The 21,555-nt window shown below is 43.3% G+C and overlaps 1 protein-coding gene across 1 annotated transcript in view; it reads left to right on the top strand.

Moving 5' to 3' along the window:
- The window catches only part of atp1a3a (ATPase Na+/K+ transporting subunit alpha 3a), a 48,121-nt gene that overhangs the window by 26,410 nt on the left and 156 nt on the right, over positions 1 to 21,555 (top strand). The window contains exons 8-22 of the mRNA XM_085790677.1: positions 274 to 362; positions 1,083 to 1,262; positions 6,162 to 6,360; positions 8,582 to 8,826; positions 10,568 to 10,760; positions 10,838 to 11,013; positions 11,882 to 12,018; positions 12,137 to 12,287; positions 13,716 to 13,884; positions 13,985 to 14,139; positions 17,810 to 17,933; positions 18,072 to 18,217; positions 18,882 to 19,012; positions 20,447 to 20,548; positions 20,738 to 20,829. Coding sequence (XP_085646803.1) covers positions 274 to 362; positions 1,083 to 1,262; positions 6,162 to 6,360; positions 8,582 to 8,826; positions 10,568 to 10,760; positions 10,838 to 11,013; positions 11,882 to 12,018; positions 12,137 to 12,287; positions 13,716 to 13,884; positions 13,985 to 14,139; positions 17,810 to 17,933; positions 18,072 to 18,217; positions 18,882 to 19,012; positions 20,447 to 20,548; positions 20,738 to 20,829 — 2,289 coding nt within the window. The remainder of the gene's footprint in view (positions 1 to 273; positions 363 to 1,082; positions 1,263 to 6,161; positions 6,361 to 8,581; positions 8,827 to 10,567; positions 10,761 to 10,837; positions 11,014 to 11,881; positions 12,019 to 12,136; positions 12,288 to 13,715; positions 13,885 to 13,984; positions 14,140 to 17,809; positions 17,934 to 18,071; positions 18,218 to 18,881; positions 19,013 to 20,446; positions 20,549 to 20,737; positions 20,830 to 21,555) is intronic.

The following is a 21,555-nucleotide window of genomic DNA, read 5'->3' as shown; positions in this document are numbered from 1 at the left end:
TGTTTGTGTGTCTGTACATCTGCCACTATCTACTCTCTGAGGCATATTGCACTTTAATGATTTTACTGTATGTTTTTAGTACTTTCCTGCAGCTCCTCTTTTGTACTGTTTTTGTCTTGTTGTGAAGCAGCACTGCTCTCTGTCCCAGAGAAATTTCTCCCATGGGAGACTAATAAATGATTTTGAACTTTGAACTTTGAACTTTGATCCTGCACTCGTCCTCCAACCATCACTTCATCTCATCTCATATTCTTGTTTCTTTTCCGTCTGCAGGAACAGCTCGTGGTATCGTTGTGTGCACCGGCGACCGCACAGTGATGGGACGCATCGCCACCCTCACCTCAGGCCTGGAGACCGGCAAGGTGACGCTCACTGTTACTCATATCTGATCAATGATCATCCTCTTTGTCTGTTAGAAGCTAAATAATGGAGGCTGCTAACCAGAAATATGCTTTCTTATGTGTTTTTTTGGCTCATTCATATATATATATATTAATTCACAATGTAAAGACTACAGCTTATGAATGAATGAATGAATTAAGTTGGATGAAAGAAACTTAACACATCTTTATGTTCAGAAGGAGTGGGAAGAAGCCGAAGCTTATTAAATCCCCACCCCTTATAATAATTATTATTAATAATTCAATATATACTATAATAAGTTATAAAATACTAACAGTATATATAAAACATTTAATAGAATAACACATATATATGCACACACACACACACACATATAGTCACACCCCCATTTCATCCCTGTATCTTATAAAGACATGCTCTTCTTTAAACTCAACTTTGAACTGTTTTATGTTTGGACATTGTTTGAATTCTTCACACATCCTGTTATATTTTTACTCCACTGAATGAAATGCCAAAATCTTTCTTATTTGTGTGTATTCTGATGACTTTAAAGTTATTTAACTCCCTTAATTGATTACCCCCATCTCGACCCTTAAAGAAGTCTTAGCTGCTTTGTATCTAAAGTGTTTCCTGTCTGAACTTGTTAGGAAGTTTTCTTTTTTTAAAATTTATTTAGACACAATAATAAAGTATCTCCTCCTCCTCCTCCTCTTCCTCAGACGCCCATCGCCAAGGAGATCGAGCACTTCATCCACATCATCACGGGCGTGGCCGTGTTCCTGGGCGTGACCTTCTTCGTCCTGTCCATCATCCTGGGCTACTCCTGGCTGGAGGCCGTCATCTTCCTCATCGGCATCATCGTGGCCAACGTGCCCGAGGGGCTTCTGGCCACAGTCACTGTGAGTCGGAGAGTCAGGAAAAACTCCAGGCTTGGTTTAGTGTTTTAAATTAGCCAGAGGAACAGAGAAGTTGGTCTTCTAGTGTGTGTCTGTTCCACAAGGTTGTTTGTAGTTTGTGTGATTCCCTCGAGCTCTTGTTGTTTCCCTTGTTTGGTCCTTGTCTTCTTATCGTCCTCCGTCTCTGCTTTTTTTGTCGACTTAATTGACTTTATTTACGATTATTAGTATAACACAGAGTCCAGGGTTTTTTCTGGCCAAAATTTCGGCTGAGGCGGCCGTGTCGTGCCGTATTAAGTTTCGCTTTCAACACGCGCTGCTGTTATGCATGCGCGCTTCTCTGTGGTGTGTATGTGTGTGAGAGGATGCGGCCATCGTCCGACGGGGGTGGGGCGGCGGCGAATATCGCTACATTTTTTTTTTTTAAGACGGTAGTTTAGGCGGCAGCTCTTTGTTGTTAAGGCGGCCGCCTTAACAGGAAAGCGCTGCGGGAAACCCTGATCGCGGCGTACCCGTCTCTCTCTAGCTGTCCCTTCAAAATAAAGGCCGAGGAAAAAAAAAAACGACTCCTGAGCTCCTGTACTGCGGGAGACTCAACAGATCCAGGCTTTGTGTTCATGCTGCAGCTCAACTATAGCCTGACTCTCGCCAGACCCTTGTAGTTCCGCAAAGCTACGCTGAGCTCCACACAAGGGTCTGGGACTGCTCCATAGGCGATTCATTTCAGAAGGCGGGGCCTTGTAAAAAAATCTTGTATGTGATTGGATAAACCACTTGTCCGTTATCTTGTTGACGTGCTACTTCAGCCACTCACTGCGAGCCGCCATTGTTGTTTGACTCAAACAGTCGCTTCAGCGCTACGTCACACCTCAGAAAGTCCCGCCCGGCGATCCTGATTGGTTCATTATTTTTTGCTCCGGGGAAGAAGTTTGCATTGGCCTCGAGTCCAGACCCTTGTGCGAAGCTGAGCGTAGCGCCTCTGGCGTAGCTTTGCGGAACTACAAGGGTCTGGCGAGAGCCAGGCTAGCTCAACTAAGTCCCGGTCCGAGTTACCACGGTACGAAGCTGGTTATCAACTTGGTTTGTTAAGTCCGGCTCTCAGCTTCATGCTCTGTGCGCGTTCACATCAATTAAGGCGTTTGGCGTCATATTATTCAACTTCCTCACTAAATGGAGCGACAAGAGCAGCAGGTTGTTTTGATGGAGAGAGAGTATGAGCGATACAAAAAAGCTTGATCGCAGCCTGAAGCAACAGTGTTAATGCAAAATGACGAGATGAGGCTGCTTTTAATTTGTGACAGCTCTACATTGCGCTACTTTTAAATATGAAGCTTTATTCATTCTAAATAAACTACCGCAACAACTCAAATTTTTAAATTTTATTTTATTGTTTTCATATAGGTATTTCACTGATCGCAATTATGAAATGCGAGTGTGTGTTTTATTGAAAGCGAGGCTGGTGTGCGGACTCAACACTCGCTTCACAGTACACACCTCCGTCTCCTCCTCTCTCTCTTCACGCTGCGCTGGTGGGGTGCGTTAGTTCACGCTCAGCACAACGTCTGAATGGAGCACAGCCCCGATGAGCCCCCGCCCCCGTGGGCACACAAGCAGCACGTCAACGTCATCTTGCGGCCCGGAGCTGAAATCAAACGCACCCCTTCTGCTGCGGTCGAGTTGAACCGAGTTGAAAACAGCGCCACTGAGCTTCCATAACTACATTGATTTTCAATCAAGATTCCAGCGCGGCGGCCAACAATTTGAGCGAGGCGGCCGCCTCAAAATTTATAATGCAGAAAAAACCCTGGAGTCAGATGTTGTTTTTCACCCACTGATGTTTTCACTAAACAGCTCATCTCTTATCCTGCTGTGAAACACAACACAACACAACACAACACAACACAACACAACACTCGGTCTGTTTTAGGGTCAGTGACAAATAAGGCAAGGCAAGGCAATTTTATTTGTATAGCCCGTTTTTACAAACAGTTTGTCTCAAAGGGCTTTACATGGCATCACAACAACATCCTCTGTCCTTAGACCCTCACATCCACTGAGGAAAAACTCCATAGAAAACCCTTTTAATAGGGAAACAACTGGAGAAACCTCAGGGTGAGCAACAGAGGAGGGATCCCTCACCCAGGACGTTGGCAAGATGCGCAATTCAGAAATATCTTTGAAAATTGTCTTAAAAACTTAAATCAGACGTGTTAAAATGTACATTTTTTATTCATGTTGGTTTTACGTCATTTGAAAGGAAATTTGAACCATTTTTAACAAAAGTCAGACTGAATACCATTAAAGTGTCAAATGGTGTAACCACAAACGAATGATACATTTTGAATATTCTATCCACCTACAGTGGATTTAAGTGTACTTAATAATTATATACTGTATACTTTCTTCTTTCTTTGCTGTATTTCTATACTCAAATTTGAATTAGTTTGGTAATACTGGGCAGGACTTATACAAAAAACACCTGTTTTTTTCTAAACAATGTGACAAATAATGTAAAATTTGTAAAGAAACATTGTGTTGCATTGTAAAAGTGAATAACACGTATCCCACATTTAAGTCCAGATTTATTTTCCTGTATATAGTCAGATTTTTATGGAAGAACTACTGGTTACACACCACTTGCATCATGTCACTGACCCTTTAATGATTTATAGTTAGTTTTCAAACTACACTTTTATACATTTACACATTTTGTTATAAAGATGACGATCGGCACCGAGTTTCCTCTTTTCTCTTTGTCTTCTGTTGTTTTCCAGCACTTTATAACATTATTATTATTATTAATAATAATACATTTTCCTAGTGTCAGATGTTCCACCTCTGTGTGATGTGTGTTTGTGTAGTTGTGTAGATGTGTGTTGTCTTGTGTTTTGGCCTGATGATGTCGTCTCACTGTGTTTTTGTCCCTGCTTCTCTTTTCTCTGTGCCCGTGTGTGTCTGTGTGTGTGTTTATTACAGTTTGTGATGTTGCTGTATGACTGTGTGAATCTGTGTATGTGTGTAGGTGTGTGTCTGTGTGTATTTGTGTTTGTGTTTGTGTACTTCTGTGCTTTAACATGGTCTCAGTGTCGGTACCAGTTTGTGTGGTGACGGTGGTGTATTGTCAGTTTGTGTATCACTTTCCATCTCTTCTCTCTTTCCCAAAGCGTTCCCTTCCCATATGTGTTTGTGTATCTTTCTCTTTCTCTTCATCTCCCTCTCCTTCTCCTCTCCTCCCTCTCTCTCTCTCTCTTCCAGGCCGGTCGCGGTGCTGGCTGCCATGACAACGTCTAGCTGATGTAATGACATTAGGCTAATAATAATAATGACTAACGAGCTCCATGAACTGAATTCGGCCTCTTCTCTTCTCTTCTCTTCTCTGCTTGGCCTTGGCTCGTTCTTTCTGTTTGGCCCATGTTTCTTGCCGTACTTGGCATGATGATGATGATGATGATGATATGATGACATTAATAATAGTTGCACCGCTGCTCTGCTTCACCGCTTCACTCGTTCATGCCTCATGTTCTCTCTGCATCGCTCGTTGGGCTGTTTGGAGGTTTTTTATTTTTTATTTTAGTGCATTGTGCTACTGTAGATAGAGGTGGAGATGATAGACCAGAGCGGCATCTTTATGCAGATGAGAATGACTGATGCATCCTGGGTAATTTAGGGGCAGCGCCCGGCATCCCTCCATTGAAAAGTTCAGCCTAACTGGCTTGACAATAAACTAACTAACAAAAAGTTGTCTATTAACAGGCTATTTACAGACAACACTTAGCCAAAACCTCCCCGGTGATTCCACCAAATACGTGTAGATGTCTGGGTCAGACATTTCTGGCCACTGTGTGGAGTCATTGATCACTGTGGGAGGCTAAAGGAGCATACCGATAGATTCATTCATTGTAATTTTTAGGGGTGTGACGATACACTCATCTCACGAGATCGAGACGAGACGAGACACGAGATTGGGTTCACGAGATCGAGACGAGACGAGATTTTAAGAAAACTACAATGACAAAATATATGACTGGACCAACAGACTTTTATTTAACCGAGTTGCACATGCATTTTGAAATGTTTTATTGTAACTATGTACATGCATGATGTAAGCATGAGCTTTAAATACATTTCTTCTTCCACAAATTGAAACTAAAACTAAAATTTATAAAAGTTAAAATAAATTAAATAAAATTAACACACAGTGCCATTTCACTACCCGAACTAGTGAACTCAGCTGTGACTGAAAAGCACCTAAACCAAGTCGAGTAGTTATAACTGTGTGGAAAGGGGTGCAAAGTAATGGCAACTAGTAGTGGAAACCCTGCTTTACATTTTTTAACATTAAAAAAAAAAAAAAAAAAATCTCAAGAGACAGATTTTTTAACGCGACGAGAAATATCGTCGAGTTTAATCTCGCGAGATCTCACACCCCTAGTAATTTTTCAAGATAGCGTGAACGGTGGGTTTCAAGGAGGGTGTCAAAATAATTATGAGACATAGTGCTACAAAAGAAACAAAAAATAAAACATTCAAATTGATTGTTAGTTAGTCTACGCTCCATCAAAACACAAAAAGCCACTGAGTGCAATTTAAAAATGGCCGGGTGCTGCCCCTAAATTACCCAGGATGCATCAGTCATTCTCATTTACATAGAGATGCCGCTCTGGTCTATGTGATGATGATGATGATGAGGAGGAGGAGGAGGAGGAGGATCAACATCTCCAGGTTCTTCTGTTGTAAGAACGTGTCTGCTCACGGACAGAAGCTGATTTGGTGCCTGGAGATGTTCATCTGTCGTGGGTTCTTTACTTTCATAGATGCTGATTACTTTCTCTCTTTCTCTTTGCTTTGTTTCCATCCTTTCCTTTTGGCTTCTCTCTCTCTCTCTGTCTCTTTCTGTCTCAGGTGTGTCTGACGCTCACAGCCAAGCGAATGGCCCGTAAGAACTGCCTGGTGAAGAACCTGGAGGCCGTGGAGACGCTCGGCTCCACCTCCACCATCTGCTCCGACAAGACCGGCACCCTGACCCAGAACAGGATGACCGTGGCCCACATGTGGTTCGACAACCAGATCCACGAGGCCGACACCACCGAGGACCAGTCTGGTGAGACTAGAGCTCCCTCCTTCTCGTGCATCAAGACTGTTTCTCTTCTCAGCAGCAGCACACAACATGAATATCTAAAAGTTAGATCAAAGCAAAACATGAGCATCAAACATAGGGATATCAAGATTTCTTATTTTCACAATTAACCATGGTATTAAGGGGATAATTCACCTAAAATTCAAATTTCACGCATTATCTACTCCCCCTCATGTGGACTAAGGGCTGGGAGAAGTTTCAGAGTCCTCCGTGGCTTCTCTGAGTTAAAGCGGGGCTCCGTGCAGCACTGCATGTCCATATGACGGTTGAGAACGGACACCACTTTTCTTCGTAACAAAAAGACACACCAAAAAACATCCAAATACCTCCATGCTGCTCGTCTGTAATGTCCGTCTTGTATTGAAGCCCCAACATGAAAAATTGTTCCGAAAAAAATTAAATAAGTCTATATTTTAAGCTTGTTTGTAGCGGAACAATTTCTCATGTTGGGGCTTCAATACAAGAGGAACATTACAGACGAGCTGTGTGGAGGTATTTGGATGTTTTTTTGGTGTGTCTTTTTGGACGAAGAAAAGTGAGCTCCGTTCTCAACCATCATATGGACATGCAGTGCTGCACGGAGCCCCCTGTAACTCAGAGAAGCCACGGAGGACTCTGAAACTTCTCCCAGCTCTTAGTCCACATGAGGGGGAGGAGATAGTGAGTGCAATTTGAATTTTGGGTGAACTATCCCTTTAAACGCCATGTTTAATTAACCATAACGATTCCTCAATACCTTCACTTTACAAGAAAATAAAAGTTATGCCGGAAGCATGCAGGCAGATCAGCGCAACTCACACAGAACAAAAACAAAGTTACACAACAACCACATGTGTAGCTTTGTTTTCGTTCCGTGTGAGTTGCAGAAAAGAGATGTGACCGAGTGGTGAAGTATAAATGCATTAAGTCGACGACGGCTCGCCAGCCTGTAAAACATGCAGCAAAAAAGTAGCAGCCTAAGGAGGAAATACGTAAATAAGTAAAGGTAAATGCACGGTTTATGTTAATGTCAATTTACCTGACATAACATTGATTTGGTAGGAAGTGGAATTCACAAGAAACCAAACATCATTGAACTCTTTTCTGAGTTTTTGTCTGTGTGATGGACACAGCGAGAGGTGGGTCAGGTTTTTTGGCATCAGACAGTTTCGGTGTCGTGTGCAACGGCCTGAAGACAGACGAGTGTGGGGTTATTTTTTTTGTCTCATTAATAGCTGTAAACACACAGAGGGTGTATGGAGAGAATTCTGTTCCTTTATTAGTCAATCAAATACAATAGATTTGATTTGAAACCAAAAAAGAGATTTGAGAGCAAAAGAGAGTAAGTGGCAATCAAAAAAAATGTTTTGAGATCGAAACAGAACAGGTTGCATTTGAAAAAAAAAAAAATGAGATCATATTTCTTCAACTTCAATCAAAACTAAGGTTTGTAAGTAAACACATATGACCATTTTGCTTATAAATCAGTCCTCTTTCCTTGCGAATTCAACTGCACTTGATGGGCGGGGTCTACGCTGGTGGATGAGAGAAGAGTTTCTATTGGTTGGTTGCCTTCCGCATGTGAAAATTAATTTTCCCTTAATACTGTAGATACTTAAAATATTTGATTATATAATTAGTCATGTAATTATATTTTGACTGTATTTGGTTTTACAGTCATCATGTTGTGAAATGAATTCCTGCACAATAATCTTGATAATTGTAAAACTGTGATTATTTCTCTGACAATTATCGTACCAAGAAAATCTGTAATCGTGACATCACTAATTTCATTTCATTTCATAACCTTTATTTAAACTCGGAGACATATTGAGGAGTAACCTCATTTACAATATAGCCGAGATGAAACACAAAACACACAAGGACAGAAGACAAGACGTTTGAAACATACAAAAACATAACAGAATACCAGAAGTTAAAGGTGACTAGGGTAAATTGAAACATAGTTAAAAGCAGGAGCAGTTAGAGGTAAAATAAGATGTAGTTATGGTTTTAAATTGTCCTATTGATAAAAGTGAGGTAAGTTTTGAATGATTTTGCAGAGTGTTGTAGGTGCACAGTAAGAGAAGCTAATCAAACCGGTTCCTGCTGCTTCCTGTCGAGGTGAAACCACCGAGCAGAAGCAGAAAAGTCTCTCAGAAGCTGCTGAGACACGTCTGATAAGTCTCTGTCTCTGTCTCTGCAGGCTCGTCCTTCGACAAGAGCTCCACCACCTGGGTGTCTCTGGCTCGCATCGCCGCGCTGTGCAACCGCGCCGTGTTCAAGGCCGGTCAGGACGCTCTGCCCATCCTGAAGCGCGACGTGGCCGGGGACGCCTCCGAGTCGGCCCTGCTCAAATGTATCGAGCTGTCGTGCGGCGGCGTCAAGACCATGAGGGACAAGTACAAGAAGGTGGCCGAGATCCCCTTCAACTCCACCAACAAGTACCAGGTCTGTCGCTGCACAAACACACACGCACACACACACACAGATACAGAGACACACACAGAGACCAGGCCTGACAGTTCAGATGTACATAATTCATAATTACCCAACTCCACATGCTGCTGGAGGTTATTTGATTTTACCCAGGGCACTTTCTCAATGTACAGTGTTGTATAACCAGGGTTCTTATGGATCCTTAAAAAGTCTTAAAAGGCTTTGAATTCATGAATCTAAAAACAAGGCCTTAATTGGCATTAAAATGTCTTAAATCAATTTTTCAAAAGTCTTAAAAATGTTAACACATGGTAAGTGGTATTTTATGGTTGTAATTAGTCTCAAATCTCAAAATAATTGGTAACATTCTGACATAGAGAAGTTAGTGGCGGCCGTCAACGCTAACTGTGTGTTCACACCAAAAGCTTCCAAAGCGTCAAAAACGCCGGAAGTCAATTCATTTTCAATGAGAGCCCGGCGACACTGAGCGTCCAAAGCGTCAACAGGCGTTGCCGCGCTTCCAAAGCGTCCAAAGCGTCACCAAACGAGAAGTTGAGCCAGGTTCAACTTTAGGGTAATGAGCTATGACGCGGTTCAGCGGCAACCGGCAGCAGCCTGTCAGAATAGAGATGTCCGTCGGCTGCCTTTTTTTTCTTTTTTTTGTATTTCGGCTCCCCAATCACCGGTGCGATCGAACTTTGACGTCAGTCACGTGACGAGCGGCCCAAGCGGCTGAAAACATTTGCAGTTTTGGGAGCTGTCTTGTCTGACGCCCACCCTCGAGCGTTTTTGGCGCTTTGGAAGCTTTTGGTGTGAACGTACAGTAACTTTCTCACCGCCACCAGCTCCCGAGTCAGTGTTTTTTTTTTTCTTTCCGGACTTTTTATGCATTTATTTTGAAAGGACAGCTGGAAAGAGACACAATCCAATGTTCATGTAGCAGTCACTTTACCTTGGATCACATAGGAAAGTGGGTAAAATTGTCCCTATAACCCTATGTAATTGATGTGGTGTTTTTTTTTCTTTTTTCTGCATTTGTGTTTATTATGAAGTCGGTCTTAAATTTCATTTCAAGTGGCTTTAAAAAAGTCTTAAAAAGTCTTACATTTAACTTGGCTTAAGCTGTAGGAACCCTGATAGCATAATTCGGAAGGGCATTCCACTCCTTCATAGCTCTATATAATAAAGAAACATGGTTAGTTTTAAAATGAAACTAAAAGATTATTATTTGGATCGTAATTTTGACCATTAGTATAAATCTGTAAATTGGGTCTTGGCATCCTTTTGTAACAGGATACATAGTAAATGTTGTGTAGTGATTCAATGTAGGAGCTGGTAATGTTTATGTTTGGTGTTCGTCTTGGATGTTTTGTTTTCTATGTGTATGTGTTTTCTGTATGTATTTTTGTTCTTATGTATTAAGTATGTGTTGTTTGTTGATGGTTAGTATTTGTCACTCATGAAGGCAGGGCAAGGCATGGCATCTTTATTTATATATCGCATTTCATACCAAGGTAACTCAATGTGCTTTACATAAAGACAAAACATTTTTTTTAAAGAACAGCAGAAAACAAGATAAAAACAAAAAACACAAGAGTTAAAAACAGGAGCAAAGAAGAATAAAAAAGTAAAAGAAAAGAAAATAGATAAACCCCAGGAAGAATAGCTGCTGCGTGGCAAAAGCTAATGGGGATCTCTTCAACTAAACTAAACTAAACCCAGGATTCTGACCCTTCAACCTTTTTTCCTTCAGCTCTCAATCCACGAAACGGAGGATGAGAACAACGACCAGTACCTGCTGGTGATGAAGGGCGCTCCGGAGAGGATCCTGGACCGCTGCTCCACCATCATGATGCAGGGCAAGGAGCAGCCCATGGACGAGGAGATGAAGGAGGCTTTCCAGAACGCCTACCTGGAGCTGGGCGGCCTGGGAGAGAGAGTCCTGGGTGAGGACCGGACCGGTTGTTGTATAAACCAGCCGCGGTCTGGATGTCGTCGTTCTTACCTGTCTGATCTCCTCCAGGTTTCTGCCACGGCTTCATGTCGGAGGAGAAATACCCCAAAGGTTTCGCCTTCGACACCGACGACGTCAACTTCCAGACGGACAACCTCTGCTTCGTGGGCCTCATGTCCATGATCGACCCGCCCCGCGCCGCCGTGCCCGACGCCGTGGGCAAATGCCGCTCCGCTGGCATCAAGGTGAGCTGATATTTACCAGACTCAGAGTGGACATATTATGGAAATATCACTTTTTTAAGGCTCTTTAACATATATTTAGGTGTTTGTTTTGTCTCTCGGCTATAACGGAGTATTAGGGCCACATTGAGAAGAAGAAAAAAACACAGACTTCGAGAAAGTTGTAAATTTATGAGAATAAAGTCGTACATTTCCTACAAGAAAAAAAGTCATAACATTACGAGGATAAAGTCGTAAATTATGAGGATAAAGTCGTACATTTCCTACGAGAAAAAAGTCATAACATTACGAGAATAAAGTCGTACATTTACGAGAATAAAGTCGTACATTTCCTACGAGAAAAAAGTCATAACATTACGAGAATAAAGTCGTAAAATGTGATTTTTTTATTTGTTGATGTGGCCCTAATACTCCGTCCTACCCGGCCCCCAGAATATGAGAAGTGATTTTTTTAAAAACTGTAATTTTCAGACTCCCGAGATTAAAATCCATGTGGTTTTAAGAGATGTTCCCTCAGTTGTCTGACAATGGACAACGGAGGAAACATCTGGACAACTAGTTTTCTAATTTGCATAACCCCACTCCTACCTGGTACCAGTAGAAGGGGGCGGGGCAAGCAGTGGTTCATTTGCATTTAAAGGGACAGGCACTGAAACCAGCCGTTCTGAACAGGGCTGTTTTAAATGGATGAAAAGAGCTGTGATGTTTGATCCTTGGGGGATTTTGACAGAAGCATGTCATAGACGTATCTTTAAGACACCTGGGAACTGTTTTAATTTGTGAACAAGGGGCAGAATACGTCTCCCTTTAAGAGCAGAGCACCATCACTGTCGTTTCCCGCCTCTTCATCTTGTTCCTCCTCATTCCTCAGGTCATCATGGTGACAGGCGACCACCCAATCACAGCCAAGGCCATCGCTAAAGGCGTCGGCATCATCTCCGAGGGCAACGAGACAGTAGAAGACATCGCAGCACGTCTCAACATCCCCGTCAGCCAGGTCAACCCCAGGTGAGACAGACCACACACTACAACTACAACAGAGAAGTGTTTATATGTTGGTTGTTGTTTTATTTTGTGACACACACCCTCTTGACTCGCTCCGTCTGTGTTGTGTATGTGTTGTTAGAGATGCGAAGGCCTGTGTGATCCACGGCACAGACCTGAAAGACCTCAGTCAGGACCAGATGGACGATATTTTGAGGAACCACACAGAGATCGTCTTTGCCAGAACCTCCCCGCAGCAGAAGCTCATCATCGTAGAAGGCTGCCAGAGACTGGTACGGCGCCGTCACACAGTCACACAGTCACACAGTCACACATTCACCCCCCGATTTCCACGGGTCCGTCTCCGCTCCGTTCCAACTCCGCAGCAATTCACTCCCATTAAAGTCAATCAGAGCATTTCCATCACATGCACCGCGGTCCATCTTTGATGCGTATCTGGTCCGTCACAGCTCCGACATCCAGCAGGAAAATGCAGCAGGTCTATCTTTGCATCGCATCAATCGATTACATCGCCCCACACTGGAATTCAAACGCACCGAGCTTCCAGTAAATGTCAAAATAAAACACAATGACAAACTTTCCTATCGTAAATCATCACTTTATCAAGATTAGTTTAACTCGCTGGCACAGGCAACATCTCATCGATCAGTCAGAGGGACCTGAAGCTCACAGGACGTCATGGATACAAAAATATTTATCATGGAGGTGGAAAACGATACAACACACCCATTCTACAAGAACACAAACTGAAAGAAAAAAACAAAAACAAAAGTGATCCGTTGTTTACATTTTAATCTGACTTTATACTCGGCTGTTATCACGGTGGTTTGTAGTTCTCATGTGATCTCTGAGCTCCAGAGACGGATCGGAGACGCAACGCATCCAGTGGGCGTAGGAGTCAGTAACCTGTTTCCATCCACTTGGCGATCCAATTATCTAAATATCGATAAAAATGTAAATGTGAATAACGCCGGTTCAAGTGCGTTTCCATCTGAGACCTTTAAATCGAATATAAAGTCGTGCGTAATGGCGTCATGTGCTGTTTTGCGATCATATTGGTGTGTCGAATTGTTTTCTTGCAATTTATTTTCTATAGTTTCCATTCATTTTTGTACTAAATTGCTAAATAGAAGGACGTCCATCCTTCATCTTAACCGACTGTCTGAGATTGGGCTGCGCTCAGGCCAAGCTGCTGGAGTCCTTGCCTGGAAACCACTAAGCCATACGCAATATAAATGAATATTGTTATACTAGTTACCTGTCACCTGTGGTTTCTGATCAGCAGCGCTTAAATAACAGTTCTGTGAGATGTTGACACTTCACATGAAGCCAGTCTGTCACCGGTTCACCTGCATATTTCTTTGTTTATTCCACCGTGTCGTTGACCAGCTGGAATACGAAGCAGAATTAACATAAAATACGATGGTGACTCACATTTCTCCTGCAAAGAACTGTTTCCATCAGCATTTATCACAGTAACTTTGTATCGGTCAAGAGAAAATCCGATGATTTATTGATATTCATGATATTTAATTGAATTTTACTGTTTCCATAAGGGAGTTTTAATTCGATATTGCTTAATGTTAATAAAAACATGTGGATGGAAACATGGTTAGTGGAAACTGGGGGTCAGACAGTCAGACAGGTGGAGTCAGTGGACTCGGTGGTCCGGTCCTAAAGCCCGTTGTGTTTCCTGTCAGGGAGCCATCGTGGCTGTGACAGGTGACGGTGTGAACGACTCCCCGGCCCTGAAGAAGGCCGACATCGGTGTTGCCATGGGAATCTCCGGCTCCGACGTGTCCAAACAGGCTGCAGACATGATCCTGCTGGACGACAACTTCGCCTCCATCGTCACGGGAGTGGAAGAAGGTGAGGGGGGGGAATCAAACGAGGAGGAAAAATGTTGTTTTTAAGCTTCAGGGTCCCTGCTGACTGAGTGTGTCTGTTTCCTCGTCTCGTCTCGTCTCAGGTCGTCTGATCTTCGACAACCTGAAGAAGTCCATCGCCTACACGCTGACCAGCAACATCCCAGAGATCACCCCCTTCCTCTTCTTCATCCTGGTCAACATCCCTCTGCCTCTGGGCACCATCACCATCCTCTGCATCGACCTGGGAACCGACATGGTGAGGAAAACAAACACACACGCTCATCATATACACTGATATCACACGTCCCATGTCCACTAAAGGGCATTCCAACCAAATCTCTTATGTAACATTAAGCAACAAGTTGTGCGTGTAGTGTGGGAACACATAGGTGCCTGAACGCGTTCAATAAACAATCGTTCATGACATTCATATTTTTGGGCGAACGCTGGGCGGCGTTTCGCTCATCTGGTAGAGCTGCCGCCCCATGTTGAGGCTACAGTCTTCGTTGCAGGTGGCTAAAACGCACTGTAAACAGGCGTTAATATGCAGCGTAAAGACCAGCCAATCTGGCAACACCTATCAGCTGTTTGGATCAGCGGCGCATGGAAGAGGCGGTGTGATACAGCGCGTCGCAGAGCCTCCAGTTGGTTAGTAAAAGATAAACGGGGGTTAGAGAGGGAAGTCCAAGTCATTTGACATATTTGAGAATTTTATAAAATAGTAACGCAATAGTAACTTTTCCTGGTAATTACTTTCACAGGGTGTCCGCGGGGTTTTAAAAAGTATTAAAAAGTGATAAATCAAAAAAGCAAAATTTAATGGCCTTAAAAAGTGATAAATTTGGTCCAAAGGTATTAATTTTAAAGAATAGGTATTATTTTTTTTTCTTTTGGACAATGACTGGTTTTATTTTGATGAAATAGGCGTAATAAAATAAATAAAGCATTACTTGCTTGCGCCGCTACTTCAAAAAAAAAAGGAATGATATTTACGTCATATCAATTCATTGTATTCATTGGCTGCTAGAAATCTAAAATCATCTTCGCGCGCATAGTTGTCAGGCGGATAGAAGTGCTAGTGAATCTCTTCGGATTTTAGCGTGTGGCAAAACGTTTCGAATATGGGAAAATGCAAGTTTGCAGAAGACTTAAATTGAGATGACAGGCGCCTTGATGTAGCCTATGTGTGTGTCAATGTAGATGCACGTCACGCGCCGCACATCCGATGTGCTCTTTTTTCATGCACTCGCGGCTCACAGCTCCATGAACCTTCTACCGCCAGCCCGGTGTTTAGTCGGACCGGGTCCGGGTCTGCTCCGTTTGAAAGGGCAGGAAGCCCCGAAGCGCTACAGATACAGACACCTGCAGCAGCTGCAGCTTCTACTGAGAGCTGAGGTCAGATGGAACGCACGTGAGACACAGACCGACGGTGCAGATGTGCGGACATTGTTGAAACTTTTCACACTGATGTAAAAAAAAACATATATATGGCCTACCACTGTGTTCTGTGACGGTAGAGACAGAACCAGGTATTTATTTAAAGAGTTAGTGAGGTGAGTTGGGTGAGGGAGGGAGGTGAGGAAGGAAGACGGAGCGAGGCAAACTGGGTGAGGGAGGGAGGGAGGTGGAGTGAGGTGAGTGAGTGAGGGGGGGGGGGGTGAGGGTGGGATCAGGGGAGAGAGGCTGGTGATTGAGAAAGGCATGATAAGATATTTTATTTTTGATCAAATGTTCCTGATGACTTATGGATGATGCCCTGTTGTGCAACCGAGTCTCCTGGGTAATGGTAATGATGTAAGTAAGTGTTGGATGATAAAATCTATGTACATGTCATAAAATCTTTCTGATTGATACTTACCTGCAAACTAGTCGCCTTTCGGCTATAATCGCCGTTTTTCTGGTCAACTGGGTCGTTTACGTGAATCGTGCAGAACCGGGGAGTTTTTCAAAGGGGGGGGGGGGTGATAGAGTCTTGATAAACATATCGGACAGCTTTTATTTTGAAACGACACGCGGGAAGTTATCTGATGTATCGGTGGAACGCAGAAAACTATGATGACAGGCGCCTTGGATAAGCGTGTGTGTGTGCATCGGGGCCATTCAGCTGTAGCGTCTTTTGCTCACATACTTTCAATGTGGGCGCGAGTTATGCACGCGGCGCGCCGCACATTCGCCGTGCTTGTTTTTTCATGCACGTTCGCGGCACACAGCTCCATACCTGCTTCTACCGCTGGTGTTCTGTGAGACCAGTTCTGCTCCGTTTGAAAGGCGAAGGAAGAACGTATGTGGAAAGACGTGATACACACTCATTTTATGTGCTGTGATTTTCAACCCCCAGGCTACATACAATGCTGTGAAAAAGTATTTTCCCCTTCCTGATTTCTTACTCAAACTTGTTATTAGTCATCAAACAACTTTTAATAGCCTAGACAAAGATGACCGAAGTACGGTAAATATAAAATGCACTTTTTAAATTATGATTTCATTTATTAAGGGGAAAAAAGCTATGCAAACCTACCTGATCCTATGTGAAAAAGTAATTGCCCCCCTCTTGTTAAATCATGAACTAACTTTGATAAACCTTTTTATTTTTTTTGGAAAGCTGGTTCAATTTCACTCTTCACATCCAGGCTCCAGTGATCCATGGTGAGAGCCTTTATCCACTAATGGAGAAAGCTTGGAACAGTGGTGAAAACCTTCCCAAGATGGCTGCCCCATCAAAATATTATACAAATAAATAAAAACATTGTGTGACAAATCTGCAAAAAAGTAAGAAATCAGGAAGGGGGCAAATACTTTTTCACAGCACTGTATTTAATGGAGGGGGGGCAATACCTGATATTCTCAGCTGTAAACAGTAGGCTAAATATAATCATAGAAAGCTGAAAGCCACAGGTCATGTGGTCATCCAAACTGATGCAGAATTTTTAGTCAAATAATGTGAACATTTTCTGCAGCTGACCCCACCTGATTGAGGTGTACTTATTCTCTCAAAGCTGTCTTTTTAATGAGAGATTTGCTCTCTGTTTAACTGGGAACGCTCCAAAAAGCATAACTTGCATATTAAAATCACAAAAATTTTCTCCCGGGGGGGGGGGTTGGTTTGGTTTTTCGGACCTTGTCATCCTTTTTACTCTCTGGAGTTTGCAGGTCTGTTGGTGCAACTCGATGTCGTGGTGGTATTAAAAAAAATCTGAAGGTAGTGAAAAAAGGTATTAAATGGTAGTAAATTGACTCAAAGATTTGCGTATATACCCTGTTTCATCACGTTGTAACTCAGTTACTTTTTGGGGAAAGTAAAGTAGTAACTATAACTAGGAGGTTAAAACTGCAAAAATAATTGCTGTCTATGGTTCTATATGGGCTGAGGCAATAATGTTGATAATAATAGCTTGTAGCAACATATTGAAAAAAAAAGAACTATGAACTAGTTCAGTTTTGGAACCGTGAACTTAGTTCAAATTTTTTGAATTATGAACTATGAACTGAACTAGTTCATTTTAAAATTTGTGAACTGAACTTTGAACTAGTTCATCTAGAAAGTGAACTTTCCCAACACTGCTGTCCAAACCAAAGTAAATTTGAAGCTGCAGCTCTACGTCGCACAACAACAACAACAAAACAACAAAAAGAACTCGGTGAACACAGCACGAGGTCCAAGAGTCTGACTGAGGAGAGGATGTGATACAGAAACAGGACACTAGGTGGCAGCGTGGGACCACCACTCAACACACTGACAAAGACCAGACATGTCACACACAATCAGCTGTTTCAGTGTCTGAGAGTCCACATGGAAAAAAGAGATTATACGGTTTAATAATGTTGTAAATCTAAGAGTAAAAGTAAAAAAATAAACCAGAGAGAGATATGAATAATAAAACTGTCCTGTGTGTGTGTGTGTGTGTGTGTGTGTGTGTGTGTGTCAGGTCCCTGCCATCTCTCTGGCCTATGAAGCAGCAGAGAGCGACATCATGAAGCGTCAGCCCAGGAACCCGGCCAGAGACAAGCTGGTCAACGAGAGACTCATCAGCATCGCCTACGGACAGATCGGTAGGCGCCATCTTGTCTTCACTGCCGATGTCACATGTTGCTGCCGTCCATCAGACCCTAACCTGTCTGTGTGTGTGTGTGTGTGTGTGTGTGTGTGTGTGTGTGTGTGTGTGTGTGTGTGTGTGTGTGTGTGTGTAGGTATGATCCAGGCTCTGGGTGGATTCTTCGCCTACTTCGTCATCATGGCTGAAAACGGTTTCCTGCCGTCGGTGCTCGTCGGCATCAGACTCAACTGGGACGACCGGTCCACCAACGACCTGGAGGACAGCTACGGACAGCAATGGGTACGACACACACACACACACACACACAGAGATACAACACACACACACAGAGACACACACACACACTACAACACAACACAACACAACACAACACAACACAGAGTCCACCAGGAGCCTCCTCCTGGGTCAAGGAAGGAAGGAGGAAGGGAAAGATGGAAGGAAAGAAGGAAGGAAAAATTAAGGAAAGATAGATGGAGGGAGGAAACAGATTGGGTCAAAAAGGAAGGAAGAAGTAAGGACAAAGGGAAAGATGGAAGGAATGAAGGAAGGGAAAAATGAAGGAAAGATAGAGGGAGGGAGGGAACAGATTGGGTCAAAAAGAAAGGAAGAAGTAAGGACAAAGGGAAAAAAGGAGGGAAGGAAGTAAAGAAAGATGGAGGGAGGGAGGGAACAGATTAGGTCAAGGAAGGAAGCAGAAGGATGGACGATGGGAAAGAAGGGAGGAAGGGAGAAAGGAAGGAAAGAGGGAAGGATGGAGGAAGGGAACAGGAGGTTAAGTGAACGCTGCCCCCTGGTGGTCAGAGACAGTGATGGTAGGAAGAAGAGACCGTTGTGGTCGATGTAGGTGTAGATGTGGGGTGTTTAGGGTTTAGTGATGTGATGATCTGAACCTCTCTCTCCCTCTGCCCCCCCCCCCCCCCCCCCCCCCCCCCTCCCCCTGCAGACGTACGAGCAGCGTAAGATCGTGGAGTTCACCTGTCACACGGCGTTCTTCGTCAGCATCGTGGTGGTGCAGTGGGCCGACGTCATCATCTGTAAGACACGACGCAACTCCGTGTTCCAGCAGGGCATGAAGTGAGTACTGAGGAAGACCTGGGTTGTGTCCGAAATCCCTCCCTCATTCCCTCCTCCCTACTCACTATATAGTGAATTCAATATAGTGGACTATATAGTGACTCACTGGTCAAATAAAAAAACACTTTCGGACACTACTCCGCCGCACAGTTAATGACGTATTACGTCGCGTAATTAAAACGTTCCGACCGCGATTGTAACGGCCGGTGCAGGTACCATGGATACAACCATGGTAACGGCCGGTGTAGAGGAGTAAAGCAATATATTAAGCGGTAATATATATATATTTAAGCATCAAAGATGTTCAATCAAACCCACATAGTTTGAAACAACATTCAAAACACACACAGCCAGTGTCACAACTAAGCATAACGTCCGCTAGCTTAATGCTAACGTTAATGTAAAACACCATAGACGGGCTAACAGAAATTAGCCTCGCTATCCAGAGTCTGTGGTCAGTTGCTTGTTAGGAAATTAGCTCTGACGTTTGTTGTGGGAGTCTGTGGAAGCTGCGACCGGACAACTCTGGCAGCTGGACACATTTATTGAGGCTGCTGCACTACTTCATAGCTACACCGGTCGTTCTGGGCCAGTGTGTTAACGGCGTCGAGCCGTGACCGCAATGCATGATGGGATATCTTGCTCCGGTTAGTGACCATCGGATGCTCACTACATTTTGCGGTGAATTGTGGGATAGATTCAGTCACTATGTAGTGAGCATCAATAATCACTAAACATTCGGACACCACTACAACAACTGGTCACTATATAGTGAGTAGGGGGGATTTCGGACACAGCCCAGGAGGAGGAGGAGGAAGAGCTGCTGGTCGGCTCTGTGATGTCATCACTGTGATGAAGAGCAGTAGACTCTGATCAACAGTCACATTACAGAACAAACTGCCTGTTACTGAACTGACTCTGTCCTTTCCATCCTTCTTCTTTCTTTCTTTCCTTCCCTCCTTTATTCCTTCCATCCTTCATTCTTCCTTGCCTCCTTCCTTCTTTTATTCCTTCCTTCCTTCTTCCTTCCCTCTTTCCTTTCTTCCTTCCTTCCTCTCTTCCTTCCATCCTTCCTTTCTTATTTCTTCCCTTCTTCCTTCCTTCCTTCCTTCTTCCCTACTTCCTCCCTTCCTTCCTTCCTTCCTTCCTTCTTTCATTCCTCCTTCCATCCTTCCTTCCTTCTTTCTTCTCTCCTTCCTTCCTTCTATCCTTCCTTTTTTCTTCCCTCATTGCTTCCTTCCTTCCTTCTTTCTTCTCTCCTTTCTTCCTTCCTTCCTTCCTCTCTTCCTTCCATCCTTCCTTTCTTCTTTCTTCCCTTCTTCCTTCCTTCCTTCCTTCTTCCCTACTTCCTTCTTTCTTCCCTACTTCCTTCCTTCCCTCCTTCCTTCCATCCTTCCCTCTCTCCTTCCTTCCCTCCTTCCTTCCCTCCTGCAGGAATAAGATTTTGATCTTCGGCCTGTTTGAGGAAACAGCTCTGGCTGCCTTCCTGTCCTACTGCCCCGGGATGGACGTGGCGCTAAGGATGTACCCACTCAAGTGAGTCACACACACACACACACACTGACCACTAACACACACACACTCACACACACTCTCACACACATAGACACACAGTTCATATTTATTTCCTTCATCTTTTCCTCCTCTGAAACAAAATCAAACATCACTAACAATTATAAAACTATCTGTCCTTCATCTTCTCCTCCTCCTCCTCCTCTTCCTCAGGCCCAGCTGGTGGTTCATTGCGTTCCCGTACAGTTTCCTCATCTTCGTTTATGATGAGATCCGAAAACTCATCCTCCGCCGAAACCCCGGAGGTACGACAACACACACACACACACACACACACACACACACACACACACACACACAGGGCCGTTGCTAGGAATTCTGGGCCCCCTTAAAGAATACTAAAGTGGGCCCCTCCCCCTAACTTTTCCTTTTTTTTTCTTAGACTACGTATGTATTATCGTTTTTTATTTAGCCTTCTTTGTTTTGATGCTAATGCAGCATTACACTGCAAAAACTCAAGTATCTTAGCAAGAATATTTGTCTTATTTCTAGTCAAAATGTAATTTCTAGTCAAAACAAATCTCATTCTACTTAAAATAAGACTCATCATATTAAAAGCAGCTTGTTTTTAGACACTTTTTACTTCTTTCAAGCAGATTTTCACTTGGAATAAGTAGAAAAAATCTGATAGTGGAACAAGTTTTTCTTATTACAAGCACAAAAAACTTACTTTCACTGGCAGATTTTTCTATTTATTGTGAATTTAAGTGAAAATTATCTAAAAACAAGTACATTTTTAGGTAATGAGTCTTATTTTAAGTGGAAAGAGTTTAGTTTTGACTAGAAATGAGACATTTGGACAAGAAATAAGACAAATATTCTTGGAAAGATGTTGAGTTTTTACAGTGTCCTATGAGTATTAGTCAGGGTCTTACGCAGAATAAATCAGTCATACAAAGATTAGACTACTGGGGTTTTTTATGGGCCCCACTGGGCGCTGGGCCCCTAGAGTTATCATCACCTTTCTCCCC

This window comes from Trachurus japonicus, chromosome 11 (genome assembly GCF_045865225.1).
Source record: "Trachurus japonicus isolate A0001 chromosome 11, Traja_1.0".
NCBI classification, from domain to species: domain Eukaryota; kingdom Metazoa; phylum Chordata; class Actinopteri; order Carangiformes; family Carangidae; genus Trachurus; species Trachurus japonicus.
Note: the sequence above shows the minus strand (reverse complement) of the source record. Positions and strands in the feature narration are given on the sequence as shown.